Source organism: Natrix helvetica (assembly GCF_964273705.1).
Source record: "Natrix helvetica genome assembly, chromosome: 3".
NCBI lineage: Eukaryota > Metazoa > Chordata > Lepidosauria > Squamata > Natricidae > Natrix > Natrix helvetica.
This window is the reverse complement of record NC_138549.1, coordinates 136747102-136766073: the sequence shown is the minus strand read 5'-3', so window position 1 is coordinate 136766073 and position 18972 is coordinate 136747102. Positions and strand designations below refer to the sequence as shown.

The 18972-nt window shown below is 37.6% G+C and overlaps 1 protein-coding gene across 3 annotated transcripts in view; it reads left to right on the top strand.

The window, feature by feature from the left end:
• The window catches only part of PTPN22 (protein tyrosine phosphatase non-receptor type 22), a 43829-nt gene that overhangs the window by 3854 nt on the left and 21003 nt on the right, over positions 1-18972 (top strand). For 2 of the 3 annotated variants that reach the window (XM_081946691.1, XM_081946690.1), the window contains 7 exons: positions 11272-11380; positions 13625-13701; positions 14764-14859; positions 16123-16161; positions 17094-17165; positions 17261-17323; positions 17696-17838. In XM_081946691.1, the coding sequence (XP_081802817.1) occupies positions 11272-11380; positions 13625-13701; positions 14764-14859; positions 16123-16161; positions 17094-17165; positions 17261-17323; positions 17696-17838 (599 nt within the window). The remainder of the gene's footprint in view (positions 1-11271; positions 11381-13624; positions 13702-14763; positions 14860-16122; positions 16162-17093; positions 17166-17260; positions 17324-17695; positions 17839-18972) is intronic. The other variant, XM_081946692.1, reaches the window with a different exon arrangement.

The window sequence follows — 18972 nt, the reverse complement described above, 5'->3', positions numbered from 1 at the left end:
TCTGCTTCTGTTTCTCCTCTTTAATTATGTCCTTTGAAATTGGCCAATAGTTCAGTTTCAAATTTGTATTTATTTTTCCTTATATTCAATCCTGTCCCAGTTTTTGGAAACTGTCCTTAGTGTCCTATTGGCTCCTTCGTATGACTGGAGAGAGTATCTGGCCCAAGGTCACCCAGTTGGTTTTATGCCTAAGGCAGGACTACAACTCATGGTCTCCCAGTGTCTAGCCTGGTACTTTAATAACTACATCAAACTGGCTCTATTTTTTTAATGTTATTTTGTTTTAAATAACTGTGTAGGTACCAGGGGTGGGTTCTAGCCAGTGTTACTGCCTGTTCACTCACACACGCTGGATGTGCACTGCACGCGCATCCACAGTTCAATGGAAATTGTTTTGCGCATGCACAGACCTCCCAAAAAAGATGGCAGTGGCGACGGTGGCGACCAGGGAACTGATTCAGGGGCGTGACCAGCCTGGGTTCTATGACCCAGGCTGGTATAGCACTATCGGTTTAGCCCAGTGGTGGGTTTCAATTTTTTTTAGAACCTTTTCTGTAGGAGTGGCCTGCTTTGTGGGAGTGGCTTACCAGCCACGTGACCAGGTAGGAGTGGCTTGTCAGCCATGTGAGTGGGTGGGCGTGGCCAACTTGTAAAATGTGGTAAACTCACTTAACAACACTCTTGCTTAGCAACCAAATGTTGGCTTAGGAACTCTGGCATTTGAAGCATGCAAGTCTTAAAGCTGTCAAGTTACAAGACCCTTGCACCCCTAACCCTTTAGAAACCCCCCCCCAGGGGTGTTCAAACTTGACAGCTTTAAGATTTGTGGACTTCAACTCCCAGAATTCCTCATCTCGCTCTTCATCTTGATGATGTGCGGACGGGCAGGGGGAGGGAGCTGGAATCGGTTCTAAACGGCACTGTAGATTTGTGGAACCTCTTCTATAGAAGAGGTTAGAATTGGCAGGAACCCACCCCTGGTTTAACCGAACCAGGCCGAACCGGTAGGAAGCCAACTCTGGTAGGTACATATTAATATTCAAACATATTCTTTAGAAAAGCCAACCTTTGTAGCTAGGAAAATGGTAGCAAGTTGAGAATAGGCATAAATCATGATAGCATGCTGAGAATGGGCATAAATGTTCATGAAATCTTAATAAAGGCAAAATGGTAGGTTCTGAAAACGAGTAAGCCAGTGTCTGCCAACCATGTGTAAACTGCCTACCAAGTGCATAAATTTCAAACTTGAATGTGTCATTTTGTAGCCACTTCCATTGGTGTCTGAAATAGAATGGAAACGGAAATAGAAAATGAAACAGAATGATAGAACGGAAAATCTGCATCAGCACTAACAGAATTGGTGTATTTGTGTTTGGGTGTACAGAAGGAAAATTTGGATTTGTGTAGAAGAATTGATGCTCTTAAGTATAGTATCCACCTCATTGCAGAGCAGCACTAATGATGGCAATGTGCCTCAAATACCAATTTGTTAATATATAGAATTAGATAACACAGAATTATTACTGAACTGACTTCACAAAGTATCTTTTCTAAACTGCATTCTTATTGTCACTCACTATATCCATAACCTTTCAAAAAACGCATTTCCTTCAGCCACTTTTATGTGTACTTGTTTTCTCAAAGATTGTACAATTCAGATGTGATTTCCTAGAATTTTGAGCCAGTACTGGGTGGGAATTTCAGGTAGCTGTTAAGTTGTAACCTCATTATTTTATGCTAAAATAGCAGTTGAAACGGGAAGTAGGTGCGATTTTTGGACATTAATTAATTGTTATGTGGCAATTGTACTACATGCTGTGGAATCTTTTTATCTTGGGAAGATTAAAATAAAATAAAAAAACAAAAATTGCATTGTTTGTAAACCTAAAAGACAGGCATCCTGAGCACAGAGAAAGCTGAATGACGGTGATCAAATCATTCTGTTTAAATGCAGCCTAATATATTTTATTCAGTATAATATTTGGAAAAAATACATTTTGTTCAGATACAGTACATGCATACAGGCTTATATTCCAATAGCCTATTAATGCTTCAAAATTGGATTTAATTGTGGTTCACTCCTTCTGCATCATCTATCATTTATTCACTCCTTTCATTCTCATCCATTTTCTTCCATGCCACAGAAAGTGCATTAAGGAGGGCATCTTAGAAAATTTGTTTGTGGTAGGTTTATGTTTTACAACATGAAATAGCCTCTGTATTTATGAATGTTTGTCATCCAGAATTATAGGAAATAGTTGAGCTGGCAGGGGGTTGAGCTTGAACCTGTGTAAACCCAAAGATATACGGCACTCTAGACCATGTTATTCTTTTTTTTTTGTAAAAAAATTTTTTATTGGTTTTAAAACATTTATGGGAAAGGGGTAAATAGGGTACATAGAAAATTTTGGTAGCTCCCATGTTAGTAGTAGAAATCCCCCCAGTTCTCATGCTTCTACAATTTTAAAAATAACATGTAAAGGATAAGTATATACAGAGTTCTTACATTATATCAGCCATATGTTCAATCCTCTCTTTCTTTGTCACTTTCTAGAATATCAACAATTACAATAATATTTCAAATATATTTATTTTTGTGACCTGAGCCTTTTCGATATTGCTCCCTCCTCCCTGTCCCCGGGTGGAGCCACAGACCCCCTTCCCCATGTCTTCTACATTACTGCCTTTTTCCCCACCTCCGCTATCTTCATCCTCTGGGAGAGAAAAATGTTTTTTAATAAAGGCCTCTGCCTTGTCCACTGTCTTAATTCTGATACAGCTTCCCTCCCAGAAAATCAGCATTCCTTCTGGCAATAACCATCTAAACCAAATTCCACTATTATATAGTTTCTTTGATAAGGAAGAATATTTCCTCCTTTTTTCTCTTATCTTTTTTGGAATTTGCTTTAGAATGGTGATTTCTTTATCTTGGTATTTTAAAGGTCCCTCCCTTTGGGCCCCTAGCACCTCATCTCTCGTGGTCCTCCTGAGAAATTTAACATGTACCTCTCTTGGAACATTATGGATTCTAGCATAAGCTGAGTTAATTCTATAAACCAGGTCCATATCCCACCACATCTGCTCTTTGTTTCTTTTAAGATATTCTGCTAAAATTGTGCTCATAATATCTTTAAGGTCTTCATTTTCTGTAGATTCTGGAACCAGAGAAAAAAAAGACATTCTTTCAAATTCTATTTTGGTCATAAAATTTTCCAATTCTAAATTCCCCTTTCGGACCTCCTTAACCCTTTCCTCCATCCCGGCTGCCCCCTCCTCTAGCACCGCAATTTTCTGTTTATTTTCTGTTGTATTATATTGTACCCCTCTGAGTTCGTCTTTGAGGTCTGCCACTTCCTTCCTCAGTTTGTTTTGACCTCTCATAATTTCCCGAAACATTTCATTAACAGACAATTCTTTTGAACTCTCTCCAGCCGCTTCTTTTTGTAGCAATGAAGTGATCTTCGGCTGTTGGATATATGGGCTGGAAGTCGCTGAAGTGGGGGCCGAAAATGACTTGCCCCTTGGAGGATTCTTAGGTCCCATTGTGTAAATTCAGAGATGATAAATCTTTCATAAAGAAAATGGCGCTGCTGGAGCACACAGCCGGAATAGTCCAAGGTGACAGGCAAATCCAAAAGTAAAAAAGTTAGTTCTCCTTCACTATTCCAAGGCACAGAGGTACACCAAGAAGGGACAAATCCAAAAAGTCAACGCAGCAGAAGAGATCCAGAACACCCTCAAGGGAGGTATTAAAAGATGCCAGAAGTCATTTTTCCCCCCGGGGTGGCTTCAAAAGGCAGCTTCATTTATGAGTACAAAAACAGGAACGGAGGGGAGCCATCTTAACTCCTCCCTTTTGCAGAGAGAAGAGCAGAAGTTTTAGTTTTCTTTAAAAACAGCTCAGCACGCACTCTTGCAACTGTGTATTCAGTCTTTCTCACATAATTAGCTCAAGTAGCAAGTCAGCCTTTGTTCTCTCTCCATTCCAGAATGGAAAGTAAAAGTTTAAATGCTGCTTCGTCCGAGGGGGGGGGGTTAAAAAAGGAAAACTCCCCCCTCTAATCTTAGGTTTTAAATAGATTGAACAGTAACTTACGATAGCCTGCAGCTTATCCGTTACCGGTAATTGAGGAGATTAGGAAGGATCCTCCACGACCAACATTTCAGCCACGCTTCCTTTGATTAGCTTGTTTCTTCCGGAGCCCATTCGGCGAAGGGGCAGGCATGCCCCCCCTTCTGCTCCCCGGCTCCTGGGGCGAAGCTGAAACCCCCCCCCACCGGCTGCTGCCAAGTCTGGGGGGCTCCAGCAAGCCGCCCTACGGCAGGAGGTCCCCTCCAAGGCCCCCCTGTGCTCCAAACAGAGCCCACCGAGAAGACAAGCGGCAGACAAACATCCGTCGCCTGCAGGGACCGGAAGTGATCTTCTCTAGACCATGTTATTCGATGGTGCCAAGCCTGTCAATACAAAAATGTGCATTTTCAGAATGATTCAGTACTCTAGGCCAGTGCCTACATAGCCATGGTCTAAAGCTGGCCGTGGATTCAACATATCTGGAAGACACTCTGGTCAGAGAGGTCTGTGCTAGGAGCTGCATCCATCAAACATTTTTTTAAAAAAATTAATACATGCATATTGGGAGATTGGATTTTCTTCATCCTCTTCTCTCTATAAAAACACTTATTTTCCTTAAAGCAAATGTACGTATGGTTCAATAATTATACATAAAATAAAATAGTAACAACAAACTGGCAGTGGAAAAAAAATCATTCACATTTTGCTTAGAAGGCCATATGCAAAATTCTTTCCTGTCCAGCTACACTGAGTTATGGTTCACTGCCACTAGAGTTGGTAAAGATATGTGTGGGGCCAATGGACTAAAGAAATATCTGCAGTGGTTTCAAAGATATAGCACTGGACTCTGTCCGTTGCAATGCGCTCCAATAAATATTCTTCCCTCTGTTCTATCTCTTTGCATAAAGGTTATTTCTATCTCCATATAATACTGAATCTCAGAGAATGAAACTTATTCTAGGCAACATCAACTTGGAAGTGCTTATGACACCGAAAGAACCAGGTGGTAAATGCAATGTCAGTTAGAACAACAGTGTAACTTGAAGATCTGATTGCAATACGACTGGAAAGATTTAAATCAGCAAACTTTCTTTAATTACAATCTTATATAAGTAGACCCTTCTCACTAAAAAAATGAAATGCTTGATTAAAAACTGCAGTCCAATAATGCATCTGAGGTTGTATCTACTCTGCACTTTTAAGCTACTCCTGTCCTGTGATGGTGGCAGTTTAAAACTGAACTAACTTAAGAAATCCCTATCTAGACTGAACATCTTGAAAAGGATTCACTTCAGACTTCACCTGTGAACATCTCCTCTTGGGCAATTCTTCTGCTGCTGTGCCCTTTTTCCTTTCTGCTCTGGGAAACTACCGTAATAGTCAATTACTTTTCTTCCTGTGAGTGGTCTTATTCAGTGCATGTACATGCACATATACTTTATATGCATATGATTGTATGTGTTGTATAGGTTTGTCTGTGTATATACTGTGCACACACAAGATTCTATATGTATACAAAACTAAGGGAAAGCTTGAAAATGCACATATTTGAAGGCATACCACCCTGCTTCTAGCATTTCCAAAGGTAGTTTTTTAAGAAGGTTTTTACTGATTTGATTACACAATTATTTCAGTGCCACAAAAGGTAGAACACACTGTGTGTATGCAGAATGTTCCTGGTTCCAAACACAGCAGAAATACTGTTAGATTGTTATTATTCTATCTAGGGGTACTGCAATAATTAGTTGCAGAAAATAGTGAAACAGTGCACCTCTGTATTTCTTAAAATTTATTTATTTATTTATTTTCAAGATTTATAGACCGGCCCCTCTCCCCGAAGGGACTCGGGGCGGTGTACAGGCATCTCATTAAAAACCAGATACAAAAATAAATACCCTTAAATACCCTTAAAATCGAATTAAACCTAACAGCTGTACAAGATAATAAAAGTTAAAAATCAACCTAAAACTAACCCCTAAAAATTTAAAAATGCAGACTTGAGGGACTAAACTGGGATTAGGCCAGGCCGGCTAACTTGAACAGGTGGGTTTTAAGCTTCTTACGGAAGGAGCGGAGATCGGTGGTGGTTCTGATATCAGGGGGGAGGTCATTCCAGAGGGTCGGGCCCATCACCGAGAAGGCCCTACTCCTGGGCGTCGCCCGCTGGCACTGCCTAGTGGACGGCACCCAGAGGAGTCCCTCTCTGTGAAAGCGGATCGGCCGAAGGGATGTATGGGGCAGGATACGATCCCGCAAATGCCTAGGTCCTGTGCCATGGAGCGCTTTAAAGATGATAACCAACACCTTGAAACGCAATAATTTATTAGATTTCTAGACCCCCCCCTCTCCCCGGAGGGACTTGGGGAGAAAATGGGAGATCAGGCAACCAACAATATTTCCTTGTTGATTAGAAACTTTGTTAGATACTCCCCCCTCTAGTTGTTGCAAGGACAATAGTAATTTCCAGTCAGGTCCTCGCTTTTCAGGCGGGAACAAAGAGAAACAAAGAGAAACCTGATTGGCTGAAGCGCTGGCCAGCTCCCCTTTAAAAAGGGAGCTGCCAGACCTCTCACTCAGTGGATGCCTGTACTTGACCAAATAAAGAGCTGTTGTTATCTTAGCCTTTTGTGCCTTTCATTACCCAATCTAACAAACTTGATCTATGCTTTTGGAATAACCAGCAGATAAACTTGGTCTGTGACATGATGCACATTAGGTTTTAGGAGTATGTTCTTTAAATTTTTTTATCCTCTTAGGTACACTGGAATACAATTTGGTATCTGCATTCCATTGCTGAGCTATTACAAATGTATTGATTTCTATACCTATTAAACTACATTGTGATACCTTGCAGGGATAACCACTATCTCCTTTTAATTTTTATTAGCGTCTTCAATCTAGTTGCGAGTGTTGCAGCAGAGGGCATCAAATATAGGTCAATTTAGAAGAAACAGGGCTTGTCCTTCCCAGTTCTAAAAGTTGCTGGATGCATTTGGACTTACTAGACAAGTAGTTACATTTTGTCCCATAATCGCATGAGACATCAATATGGAATTGGAACAGAGCAAGAAATATGTTTTCTTGGAAATCTTGGACCAAGAAAGGATTGATATTTGAATCAACTGATTCTTAATACCAGTAGTTATTTTAAGGATGCTGAGAGGCTACATTTTAAATGTATATGTATAAAATTAAAACAAGTATGATAAAGCAATGTGGCCCAGCTATATTAGCAACTCAGTTTTATTTTTATACAACTTTTTTTTTAAAAAAATGTTTTTTTATCAGAAAATCTTTTCCCCAATTTATTAGACTTCTCAAACAATGTTGCCCCATTACAATATGGGCCACCCATTATTCATGTGTGCAATGCATGACAATGTCCTCTCACCAATATGAAACCCTCCCCTCCCATCCTGTGCAAAACCGCTGCAATTTAGACCAGAAAATAAATATGTCCATTCAGTTTTTAAAACATAGGAAGAAATGTAGAAATTTTTGTGCCAAATTTAGCCATATGATGCTGCTATGTTTTTGTCATCTGCACCCCTATAACTGTCTGGTTTGGTTCTGCAACCCAACAAGAGAGACACAGACTTCAGAGAATAATTAGAATTGCAGAAAAAACAATTACTACCAACCTGCCTTCCATTGAGGACCCGTATACTGCACAAGTAAAAAAGAGGGCTGTGAAAATATTTACAGACCCCTCGCATCCTGGACTTAAATTGTTTCAACCCCTACCCTCAAAACAACGCTACAGAGCACTGCACACTAAGACAACTAGACACAAGAACAGTTTTTTCCCAAATGCCATCACTCTGGTAAACATATAATTCCCTCACCGTCAAACTATTTATTAAGTTTGCATTACTATTACTATTAATCTTCTCATCGTTCCTATCACCCATCTCCTCTACTTATGACTACATGATTGTAACTTTGTTGCTTGCATCCTTACGATTTATACTGATTGTTTCCTAGTATGATTTGATTGATTGCTTGTACCCTATGACAATTATTAAGTGTTGTACCTTATGATTCGTGATGAATGTATCTTTTCTTTATGTACACTGAGAGCATATGCACCAAAGACAAATACCTTGTGTGCCCAATCACACTTGGCCAATAAAGAATTCTATTCTTCCTATTCTATTCTATTCCATTCCATTCCATTCTATTCTAGAATCTTACTAAAGGAAACTTTTGCCAATGGTATAGGATTTCTTCCCTATGCCATCCTGTAGTTCAATTCCTATTACTATCATTGCCTGCCCTGTAGTTCTTCATACATTTGTCCTGATAAGTCTCTAAAAAATTACCCAAAATTGGAAAATTGAAGGCAAGGATTAAGCTTGGGTGTCTCTAGCTTCTTGCTACAAGCATAATTTCATGATGAGACTCATTTGGAAGAAGCATAGAATGTTTCTATTAGGAATGTTTGTGTTTAAAGCTTTCGTCTCACTTAAGGAATTGAGCTGAATAATCTTTGAGACTTTTCCAGATTTCTGAATCAGTGCTTCCCATCAGATTGAGCAAAGCACTATCTCTGAATAAACTTTTGACTCATCCACGTTTTCTCCCTTTGAGCTCCTCATTACATCTATCTGTCTCAACTTGTCTTGTCTAGAATTGAAGTTCCTCTGCTAAGAAAAATGTGATATTCAGCTTTTCAGTTCCTGACCAATCTGACCTACCGCATGATGACATCTATGGATATAAATGCAGGGAACAAGAACTGAACTGTGGTCACCCCCCCCCCCCCCCACTGATTCATTAATCTGAAATTGTGAATTTGGCAGTCTTTCTTCTTCTTCTTCTTCTTCTTCTTCTTCTTCTTCTTCTTCTTCTTCTTCTTCTTCTTCTTCTTCTTCTTCTTCTTCTTCTTCTTCTTCTTCTTCATTCCATTTATGTACGAGTACCTTTGTTGCTTTAAAATGTGATGAGTGGCAAATGGGATGGGGTGGCAAATACGTTAAAAAGAAGTAGTAACGGTCTGTTTACTGAGTAGTTCCCAATCCATTAAAATATCAAAGAAACAATCATAATCAAATAACAGTAAAATGAAAGAAAAAAGAAAAAAAACAGTAATGAAAACTATATAAGGATTTATGACATGCTAGGCCTAGGGATTGTTGTGCAGCAGAAACAATCTTTCGGAAAGCACATGCTGTATTTTCTCTGGGTCTCTAACTAGCTGAGGACATGATATATTTACTATATACAGACAAGACCAGGATTTATTGGTAAAAATGTTTGAAGTGTATTTTTAAGGTGTCCTAAGTTTTTCCTTTGCTGTTTCTTGTAGTTAAAATCTGTATGACTTCATACCTCCATTTATCAATGGTTTCCCACCAAATTTCATTGATTTGACTTCAATTGGTTTGATTGCCTTTGGGTGCTACGTATACTCAGGAACTGTCATTCTTGTTTTAATAAATGGGAAAGAGCCAAATCAACACGTTGCTTTTATAATGTTCCTAGAAGCAATGGTCAGTGCTGGAAATTCAGGAAGTTAAGAGCAAGGGGTTTGAAAGGGAACAATGCAATTATTGCAAAGCAAAATGTAACAAAAAGATACAGAAATGAGATAATGTATAATTATTGCTAAAGCACAGTTAGATTGTGGAAGCACTGTAACTTCTTTTGATGGGAAAAATGTATACGGTTTGAAATTAGAAATAAATCTTGAGAATGAAAGTCCATACAAATATTTTTCATTCTGTAAAGAGAAAGGTTGAGGTTATAAAAAGACAATATATTACATATGTTTATAACAGGGGTGTCCAAACTTGAGAACTTTAAGACTTGTGGACTTCAACTCCCAGAATTCCCCAGCCAGCATGGCTGGCTGGGGAATTCTGGGAGTTGAAGTCCACAAGTCTTAAAGTTCCCAAGTTTGGACACCCCTGGTTTATAAGGATTATGATTACATTCCTCTTTTAAAAAACCAACATCCAAAGAACACTTGAAATTACTGGCCTCACTTGGTCTTATTTTCAGGGAGGTCTTATTATTTTTGAGGTGCAGGACAAGTGAGCGTGGTCACCTCATGGCTGCTGCTGTGTTGCAATATTTTCAGGGAAGGCTTATTTGAGCACATGCCCTCAAAAGCCCTATTGGGCTTATTATCTGGAGAGGTCTTATTTTCGGGGAAACGGTATATTTGGAATCAATTGGAAGAATCCCATGGTTGAGCTACTACATCTGCAAAATCCAGGTTGCCCTATAGATGGCAGCAACAGATCTAGTTTTCTTTGTTTTTGGTGTCACCTAGTGCTGGCACTCAGATATATTATAACTTTTAACTTACAATAAAGATAATAAACAAGCAGAAATGGTTTATGCTTTTCGTTCCCATATTTCAAATGTGACATAAAGAAAATAACCTTCATATGTATTTTTTTTCTTTTTTCTATTTGTAAAGCATCAGAATTGTTGATGAGTTGGGTAGCTCTGAGATTTGATTAAATAAATAAATGAAAAAAGAAAAGCTTGGGAAAGTTTATCTGTTTGTTACATGAAATGAGTACATCTCTTTTCTACATGTTGTTTTTATAGGACTGCATTTCAGTTATTATTTCATTATAAATTGTAAAGCTGCTCCTAAATTTTATTTTCTTACTGGAAAGTATCCCATTAAAATTAACTGTAAAGATTCAGGCAGTGAAAATAATTTCTGAATTCTTTGGGAAAGAATTCTTTGGGAAAGTATTTCTCCTACTAAACATAGTGGCTACTAGACTGGAACTAGTCCAGTTCTGGCAAATTGGCACTTTCCATGTGTTGGATGCCATTTTCCAGAATTCTCAGCCACTATGGCCATTACTAAATATTTAAATGTACATGCAGAAAAATGCTTTGTTGAGTGTCATTTAGTCACAATTGTGTAGAGGAAAGATTTTCATATTTTCCAGTGTACCTGAACTAAATGTTATTCCACCACTTCACACCTATGCAACTAATGCGTATTTGCCTAGGAAGCCACATCAAAAATGCATTTGCCTGATCTATGTAGGATACTTGATCAGCACATAAAATTTCCATTCTGACAACGAGCCTCCCAGCAAAACCACGAGGGCTGTTTAGTTCTTATTGTGGTTATCTCAAGAGAGGCCAGTCAAGGAAGTAATGAGAAATGCAGGTCTGTAATATTGTTGTCAGGTTTTCTATAATTACTCTTTATGATTTAACCACAGAAACTGAAGCGGCAATCAGCGACCTTTAGAGCAGAGAAAATTTACCCAACAACTGTGTCTGAGAGACCTGAAAATAGCAGCAAAAATCGGTATAAAGACATCTTAGCATGTAAGCTACAAATTAACACAATTTTTATGATGCCTTTATTGTTCCAGTTTATATATAAACAATTCTGTGTGCATTTGGAGCATGAAATCATGCAAGGATAATGGTAGTCATAAAATGCCAGGTGATTGATATGGCATTGCAGTTCAAATTTTACCCCTTTTGTACTTGTGTGTAGTATATCTGCCATCATGCCAATTTGAAGTCTCTCCTTTGGATATTATTACTCTTTGGTAACCTATAATATAATATGAATAGATTGGATCCTAAATTAAAGCAATCCATAGACAGAACATTTCCTGGAAATTTCTCCCCAACTTTCCTTGCTAAAATTATCTAGGTAATACTTCATCATGATGCAGTAGTTGTGATATAGGACTAGGAGTTGGGATACTGAGTTTTTACTGCTTAGCCATAGAAATTTATTGACAGATTAATTTAGGCCAACAACACTCTCTTTTAGTCCAAATTTCTCACAGAGTTGTGAGGCAAAATTCAGAGGGGGTATGATCTGTGCCACCTTGATTTAAATGAAGGGCTCAGTATAATTTTAATAAAAGAAAATAAACAAGCAAGGATAGGAAATTAGAATTGCACCCAATTGGATAGATTACTTGTGGTAAACCAAAATAGAAGGCGTTCTTTCCATGAGCTGAACATATTTCTGATTTCAAGTCAATCTATGTGTACTCTCTTAACTTGGATACATACATATCAGTTGCAAGATAAGCACAGATACTGACCACATTCATACCATGCTATCCATGCCACTGCTAAATGATTTTTGATATTTCACAGAACATCTTTCACACAGAACTCTGAGACACTGTTCTCATGAGTCATAAATCCTGAACCCCTTTTAAAATTTGTAATCAAAAACTACTCCTACTTCCTATATTTTATGTAGCCTGCTCTGAACGTTAAGGAGACGGATAATACATACTGTTATTGTACTGACCCATGGTCTCCCCTTCTGTTTTTGCATTAACCATCTCAACTTGTATGATTGACATTTAAAATTTAACTGATATTTTTAGCTGTGTAACTTTTCCATATTTAGGGATTATTTTTATGCACATATTTTGTGCATCGTGGCGACCAAAACTGCATTCAGTTTTGGTCGCCACAAAGTAGAAAAGATGTGGACTCTAGAAAGAGTGCAGAGAAGAGCAACAAAGATGATTAGGGGACTGGAGACTAAAACCTATGAAGAACGGTTGCAGGAACTGGGTATGTTTAGCTTAAGAGAAAGAAGGACTAGGGGAGACATGATAGCAGTGTTCCAATATATCAGGGGTTGCCACAAAGAAGAGGAAGTCAAACTATTCTCCAAAGAACTTGAGGGCAGGACAAGAAGCCATGGGTGGAAACTAATCAAGGAGAGAAGCAACTTAGAACTGAGGAGAAATTTCCTGACAGTTAGAACAATTAATCAGTGGAACAGCTTGCCTCCAGAAGTTGTGAATGCCCCAACACTGGAAGTCTTTAAGAAGATGTTGGATAGCCATTTGTCTGAAACGGTATAGGGTTTCCTGCCTAGGCAGGGGGTTGGACTAGAAGACCTCCAAGGTCCCTTCCAATTCTGCTATTGTATTGTATTTTCTTAATCGTCAACAATACCTCCACAGGTTTTGAACACAGACCAAATAATACAGCCAGGGTCCCTCCAATGACATAATCGTGTCATTATTATTTCCCTTTTAATTAAAAATATGGGCCATAGTTTAAAAATGATTGCCTTTCTATTTTTGATAGGCCATAGTTGCAGGATCCAAGATTCATCTTCTGTCCCATGTAAGAATAGAAAAATCTTCAATTTGCATAAACAGATATTTGGAACCAGGATATGTAGGAGACATTTCATCTATAAACAAGACTTATTTTCACATTCAATTTTATTGAGGAAGTAATGGATAGCATTAAAGAAGCCAAAAGCGCAATATTTTTGCCAATATACAAAAAAGAAGAAATTGAAATGTTTGGCCAGTGATGCTGTAGGTTCTTTTAGTGAATAATTAGTCTTACCGGCTATATTGCTTCTTGAATTGTGGTACAGATAGAAAATATAATTGAGAGCATCTTTTAATTTTCTAAATGAGTTAATTATATATCTTCAATTAAAATATTTGAAATGCTTGTACAATTGGATTTGTGCTGTACAAAGGCAGCTTCATTTTTCTATTTAATAAATTCTTTGTTACATAAGGCAGCAAACAGTTGTTTCTTTTGTCCTTTCTCCTCCTTCAGATGACCATACCAGAGTGAAGCTCTCTTTCATCACATCAGATAAAGACTCTGATTACATCAATGCAAATTTTATCAAGGTACAAATAACAAGCATTTGAGATTTTGTTCCCATTAGCATAAGATTGAATGTATTGCTATTTTGTGATTGCATTTATATTTTATTTTTCTTCTAAGCAGCGTGGATTCATGTATTTTATCATTGTGACAATCCCGTTATCCTTATTAGGCTAAGATCATGAACATCAAGGCAGAGTAGAGATGTTCTCCTTAATTTCCATTTCGACTGCTAAAGCTATCCTGTAGCCAACAGTAGCTTTTCTGATTTCAAAATGCTAATAATACATGGGGTCAGTGTTCTCCTTCTAGCTAACCAAGACTAGAATACAAAAGAATTCCATTCAATCAATGACTGCCTCAAGTTACTGCAACTTATGGAACAAACAAACAAACAAAACCTATTCCCCTCCCCAATACTTCATGCAAAAGAAAAATTAAATAAATTGTTAGACATCTTCTTTGCCAGTCATATTTTCAAGATCTGTTGTTTGTGTTTTGTTGGATTGTTAGCAAAATAAAGAAATTAAAATCTGAATGGTTGTAATAACATGGTATCAGTAAAAACCCACTGCCCCCATTCTTTTGCTTCATTTAAAAGGTTCTTGCTAATGTAAAAATTAGCCTGTTGGAAAATTTGCTTTCCTTAGTAACTTTAATCAAGTTATAATTGCTGCTGTGGCTTGGATAGAGAAGATATGGCCATGTAATCTGAAGTGGAAAGTTTGGGGATAACACAATTTCTGCATCCAAGTTCCAAATTTTAGATTGTCTGTATTATTCTGGATTCTGCTTTATAGCACAGCTTTTCCTCATTGGCTGAGGATGATGAAAACTGTAACAGAACGGAAGCCATTACCGTAATGGTGATGATCGTTATTAAAGTGGTACCACTTGGAAAAATACTTTCACAGATTATTTTTTCATTTAACTCAATTTCCTACCATATGTTAAATGTTCTTTAAAAAGTTAATGTGGCAGGTCATTTTAAAACATAATAATGTTGTAAAATTCTATAGTGGATTAGATTTGAATGCTTTTTAATGCCTTCATATAAACCTATGTTATGTTTATTTCCTTTTTAGGGGGTATATGATCCAAGAACCTACATTGCTACCCAGGGTCCACTTCCCACAACTGTTATAGATTTCTGGAGGATGATTTGGGAATATAAGATCTTGGTAAGAGGTAGATCAATGCTATCTGTTAATTGTTTGTTCAATTTTAAAATAAAATAAAATAAAATAAACCTATATGTGGGTGGGGCCCGACTAGTAATCAATGCCAAATCCGGCGAAACAACTGGCCGCTGTGATACAATCGTATAATAATAATAATAATTGCCCAAAAGCCAGCCTGAATATGGTGAGTGAGACCTCGCTGAAACATTGCCAAGACAATCTCAATCATACACGGGAAAAGACCCGAATACAACAAGACCAGCATAACATATATACAGTATATAACATGTGTGTGTGTGTGTGTGTGTGTGTGTGTGTGTTGCATTTGTGCTGATAAATAAATAAAGGGAGACTAGTATAGATCTATTTCAAGCCCGGCTTCAATTCCCAGTAAGGGTATGGCTAGCTGATGAGAGCAAAATAGGTTGAAATAGATCTATACTAGTCTCCCTTTATTTATTTATCAGCACAAATGCAACAGAAATGTAACAAGGCAATGTAAAAAAATGGCTTTCTGCCTGGATGGCCCCTAGGGTGGGCCAATAGACAGAAAAGGGAAGCAGTATGCTCCCTCCCATATTTGGGCATACCAGGGGTTGTGACACAATACATGCATACATACATACATACATACATACATACATACATATATATATATATAGTCTTGTTCTACGAAATCTTGTTCTACGAAATCTATGAAAACATATATATACATACATACATGCATACATACATACATATTTCTTGGAATGTTTATATTCTGCAGTTATTCTTCCAGGCTGTAACATATATTGCCAATATATAATGGATGATTGTCAGCAATGAAATGAGGCTGGAATCAACAACCTAAAACATTTTGCAGTAAAATTGAGGAATTAAAATACTTCAGCTCTAAATTCTTCAAAATCTCCAAATTAAAAAAAAAAGATTAGTGACTTAGGGAAACTAAGTAAATATGTTGATCTTTTTATTTTGTTTTATTTCCAAATATATGTAAAGAAAAATGACTCTTTTATTTATAATATAGCTGCCTACTTATATATCTACTGTCTATTTTCTTCAAAGGATAGTTGAATACAATGGCAGCTTTTGAACTACAGCATTGGAAATAACGTTTTGTTCTTCTTTTGCTATATATCAAATAGTCTGCTGTTTTCTGCTGCATCTTAAAATGAACTTGTTTGGAACTTTTTAATCAACAGCATGATTGTATACGTGCCCGTTTCCTAATAGCATTCAGATACTTCTTTTTAATCTCTCCAGATCATTGTCATGACTTGCATGGAATTTGAAATGGGAAAGGTAAAGTATTGCGTCAAAAGGTAACATACCATAGCATGGAAACTTTTGGTTCAGTATTGTCTATACATTTCTGTGCTGGTTACTCTCCCAGACCTTATTCCACATGGCATTTCCTACATTTGGTCCCTGTAATGACTGCAGAGTGTATGTACTGCATTTCCGCAACAGACACTTTTTTTGTGTAGATAAAGCTAACCCAGAGTCTTTTACGATCACATTTATTGAATGATCCATCTGAAAACTTTCCTCACGTCTGTTCAGCACACAGCACAGGTTTTCTTTTAAGAGAATAAAAGAGAAAGCACAATAAAATCTGCCAGGACTACAGTTGTGTTGTTGTTAGTTGTGAAGTCATGTCAGACCCATTGTGACCCCATGGACAATGTTCCTCTAGACCTTCCTGTTCTCTACCATCCTTTGGAGTCCATTTAACCGCATGCCTACTGCTTCGGTGACTCCATCCAGCCACCTCATTCACTGTCGTCCCCTTTTTCTTTTGCCCTCAATCCTTCCCAGCATTAGGTTCTTCTCCAATGAGTCCTTCCTTCTCATTAGGTGGCCAAAGTATTTGAGTTTCATCTTCAGGATTTGGCCTTCTAAAGAGCAGTCATGGTTGATCTCCTCTAGGACTGACCGGTTTGATCGCCTTGCAGTCCAAGGGACTCGCAGGAGTCTTCTCCAGCACCATAGTTCAAATGCCTCAATTCTTTGGTGCTCAGCCTTTCTTATGGTCCAACTTTCACAGCCAGACTACAGCTGTAGAGACAACCTTATTCTGTAATAGATATTCCCAAAGTCTTTTCACCTCCCCTCTGAATAGCAACATCAGACAGATCTGCTTTTCCTTAAAAAAAAAACACCACACCCAATTGTAGACTTGGGTGAAAATCAGAGAACAGATGGATAGAGTCTCCTGTTTATCTTCCCAACAGAAAAAATGTGAACGTTACTGGGTTGATGTGGATGAATCCCCATTGCAGCTAGGCCCTTTCTTCATTATTTGTGTAAGTATATTGTTTTCCATTGGAATTCATATGCTGAGCTCTGCTTCGTGGAAATAAATGTCATTTAAATATGGATTTGGTTTACTTCCCTTCAGGAGGCGGAAGAAAAAAGGCAGGACTATGTGATTCGCAAGTTGAAAGTGAAAGTGAATGACAATGTAAGTGTGGGATGCTTCAGGAAATGTGTTGACTTTCTGGGAGACTATCCTGGGGAAGTATAATGCCCCATTTTCTCTGATATACTTTTGTGAATATTTTCTGATTCCTGTGCAGCAGGTCCTTTACAGGGTATCCTTTAGGGATAAGAAAAACCAATAACAGAAACTATGCATATATCTGCCGAAAGGTGATGGATTTCTTTTTCCTGGTGCATAAGAAGGGTTTAAGCAATCCTGTATAGGTGCACATTAATATTCTTTTAGTCTATAAGTTCAGTTTGCATTCTGCCTCAAGGGTTAGGATAAATTAATTGGGAAGCACCCGTGTTAAACTAATTCCTACAAGTTCCTTATTTTGGGTATCTTTTCTAGGAAATCAGAAGTGTCTACCATTTTCATTATAAAAATTGGCCAGACCATGATATTCCATCTTCAATCAACTCTATTTTTCAGTTCATAAATGAGATGCATTCCTACCAAGCAAACCATGATGTACCTATCTGTGTACACTGCAGGTAAAACTGCTTGAAAGTAGAAACCATTTTAACTTCAAGAGAACAGAATTGTTCTATAATTCTTTTTGCTTTCACAGATTTTTATTTTATTTTTTCCCTTCTACAGCACATTACAGTCATTATATCAACATTGTTATATCATCATATCTGTACATGTATATAACATTTCGCTTCTGTATTTACACACCTTTATACACAGTTCCATATATATTTATATATATTGTTTTTCAGCTTAATTAATTTTCTTGTTTTGCAGCCATTTGTACCAATTGTTCCAAATTTCATAATATTCCGACTCTTCTTTATCTTTTAATTGCAGTGTTAATTTATCAATTTCTGCACAATCCAAAGTTTTTTTTATCACTAATTCGCCCGAGGGGGCATTATTTTGTTTCCAGCATTGGGCAAATGCTATTCTAGCTGTAGTTAGCAGATGTGTTAATATGTATTTAATTTTCTTTGTATATTTCCCTTTGATAATTCTTTTTGAATATGAATATATATGCATGGTAAAAGAAGAAAGAAATGATCTATTAACCATTAGAGACAATTCAGGTTTGTATGGGTTTTTTTTTTTACTTTTTGGAATGCTGATGTGTCTTTTAAATTAAGCCCTGAACTCCCTGCAAATTGATTAAAAGTATTCAATCATGGGAGTCAGAGGTGGGTGTCTGCTGGTTCGCCCCAGATCGAGCGAACTGGTAGTGACAGCGGTGGCAGGTTCCGCCCTACCCGGATACGTCTGTGCATGCGTAGAAGTGTCGCACGTGCGCATGAGCAAACCAGTAGTAAAATAAATTGAAACCCACCACTGATGGGAGTAATAGGAATCCAACATCATATGTCCAAGAAGTTATTATGTGTTATAATTATATAACACCATAGGAGTTTATTATGTGCAACTGCATGTTTGCAGTGTGATTTCCATGCTTTTTTTTCCCTCTGAAGCATCAGACACTATTTTTGCTGGAGCTTATCACTAAGGGTCCAAAAAATAATAATAATTATATATTATAATAATAATAATTAACTCGAATAACAAATTCAAATGCAAAGTAATACCTTTATTTGCCCAAGCTGAAATGTCATCTTTCCTATAGTCATGGATTTTTGGCAGATTTATGTGATAATTTG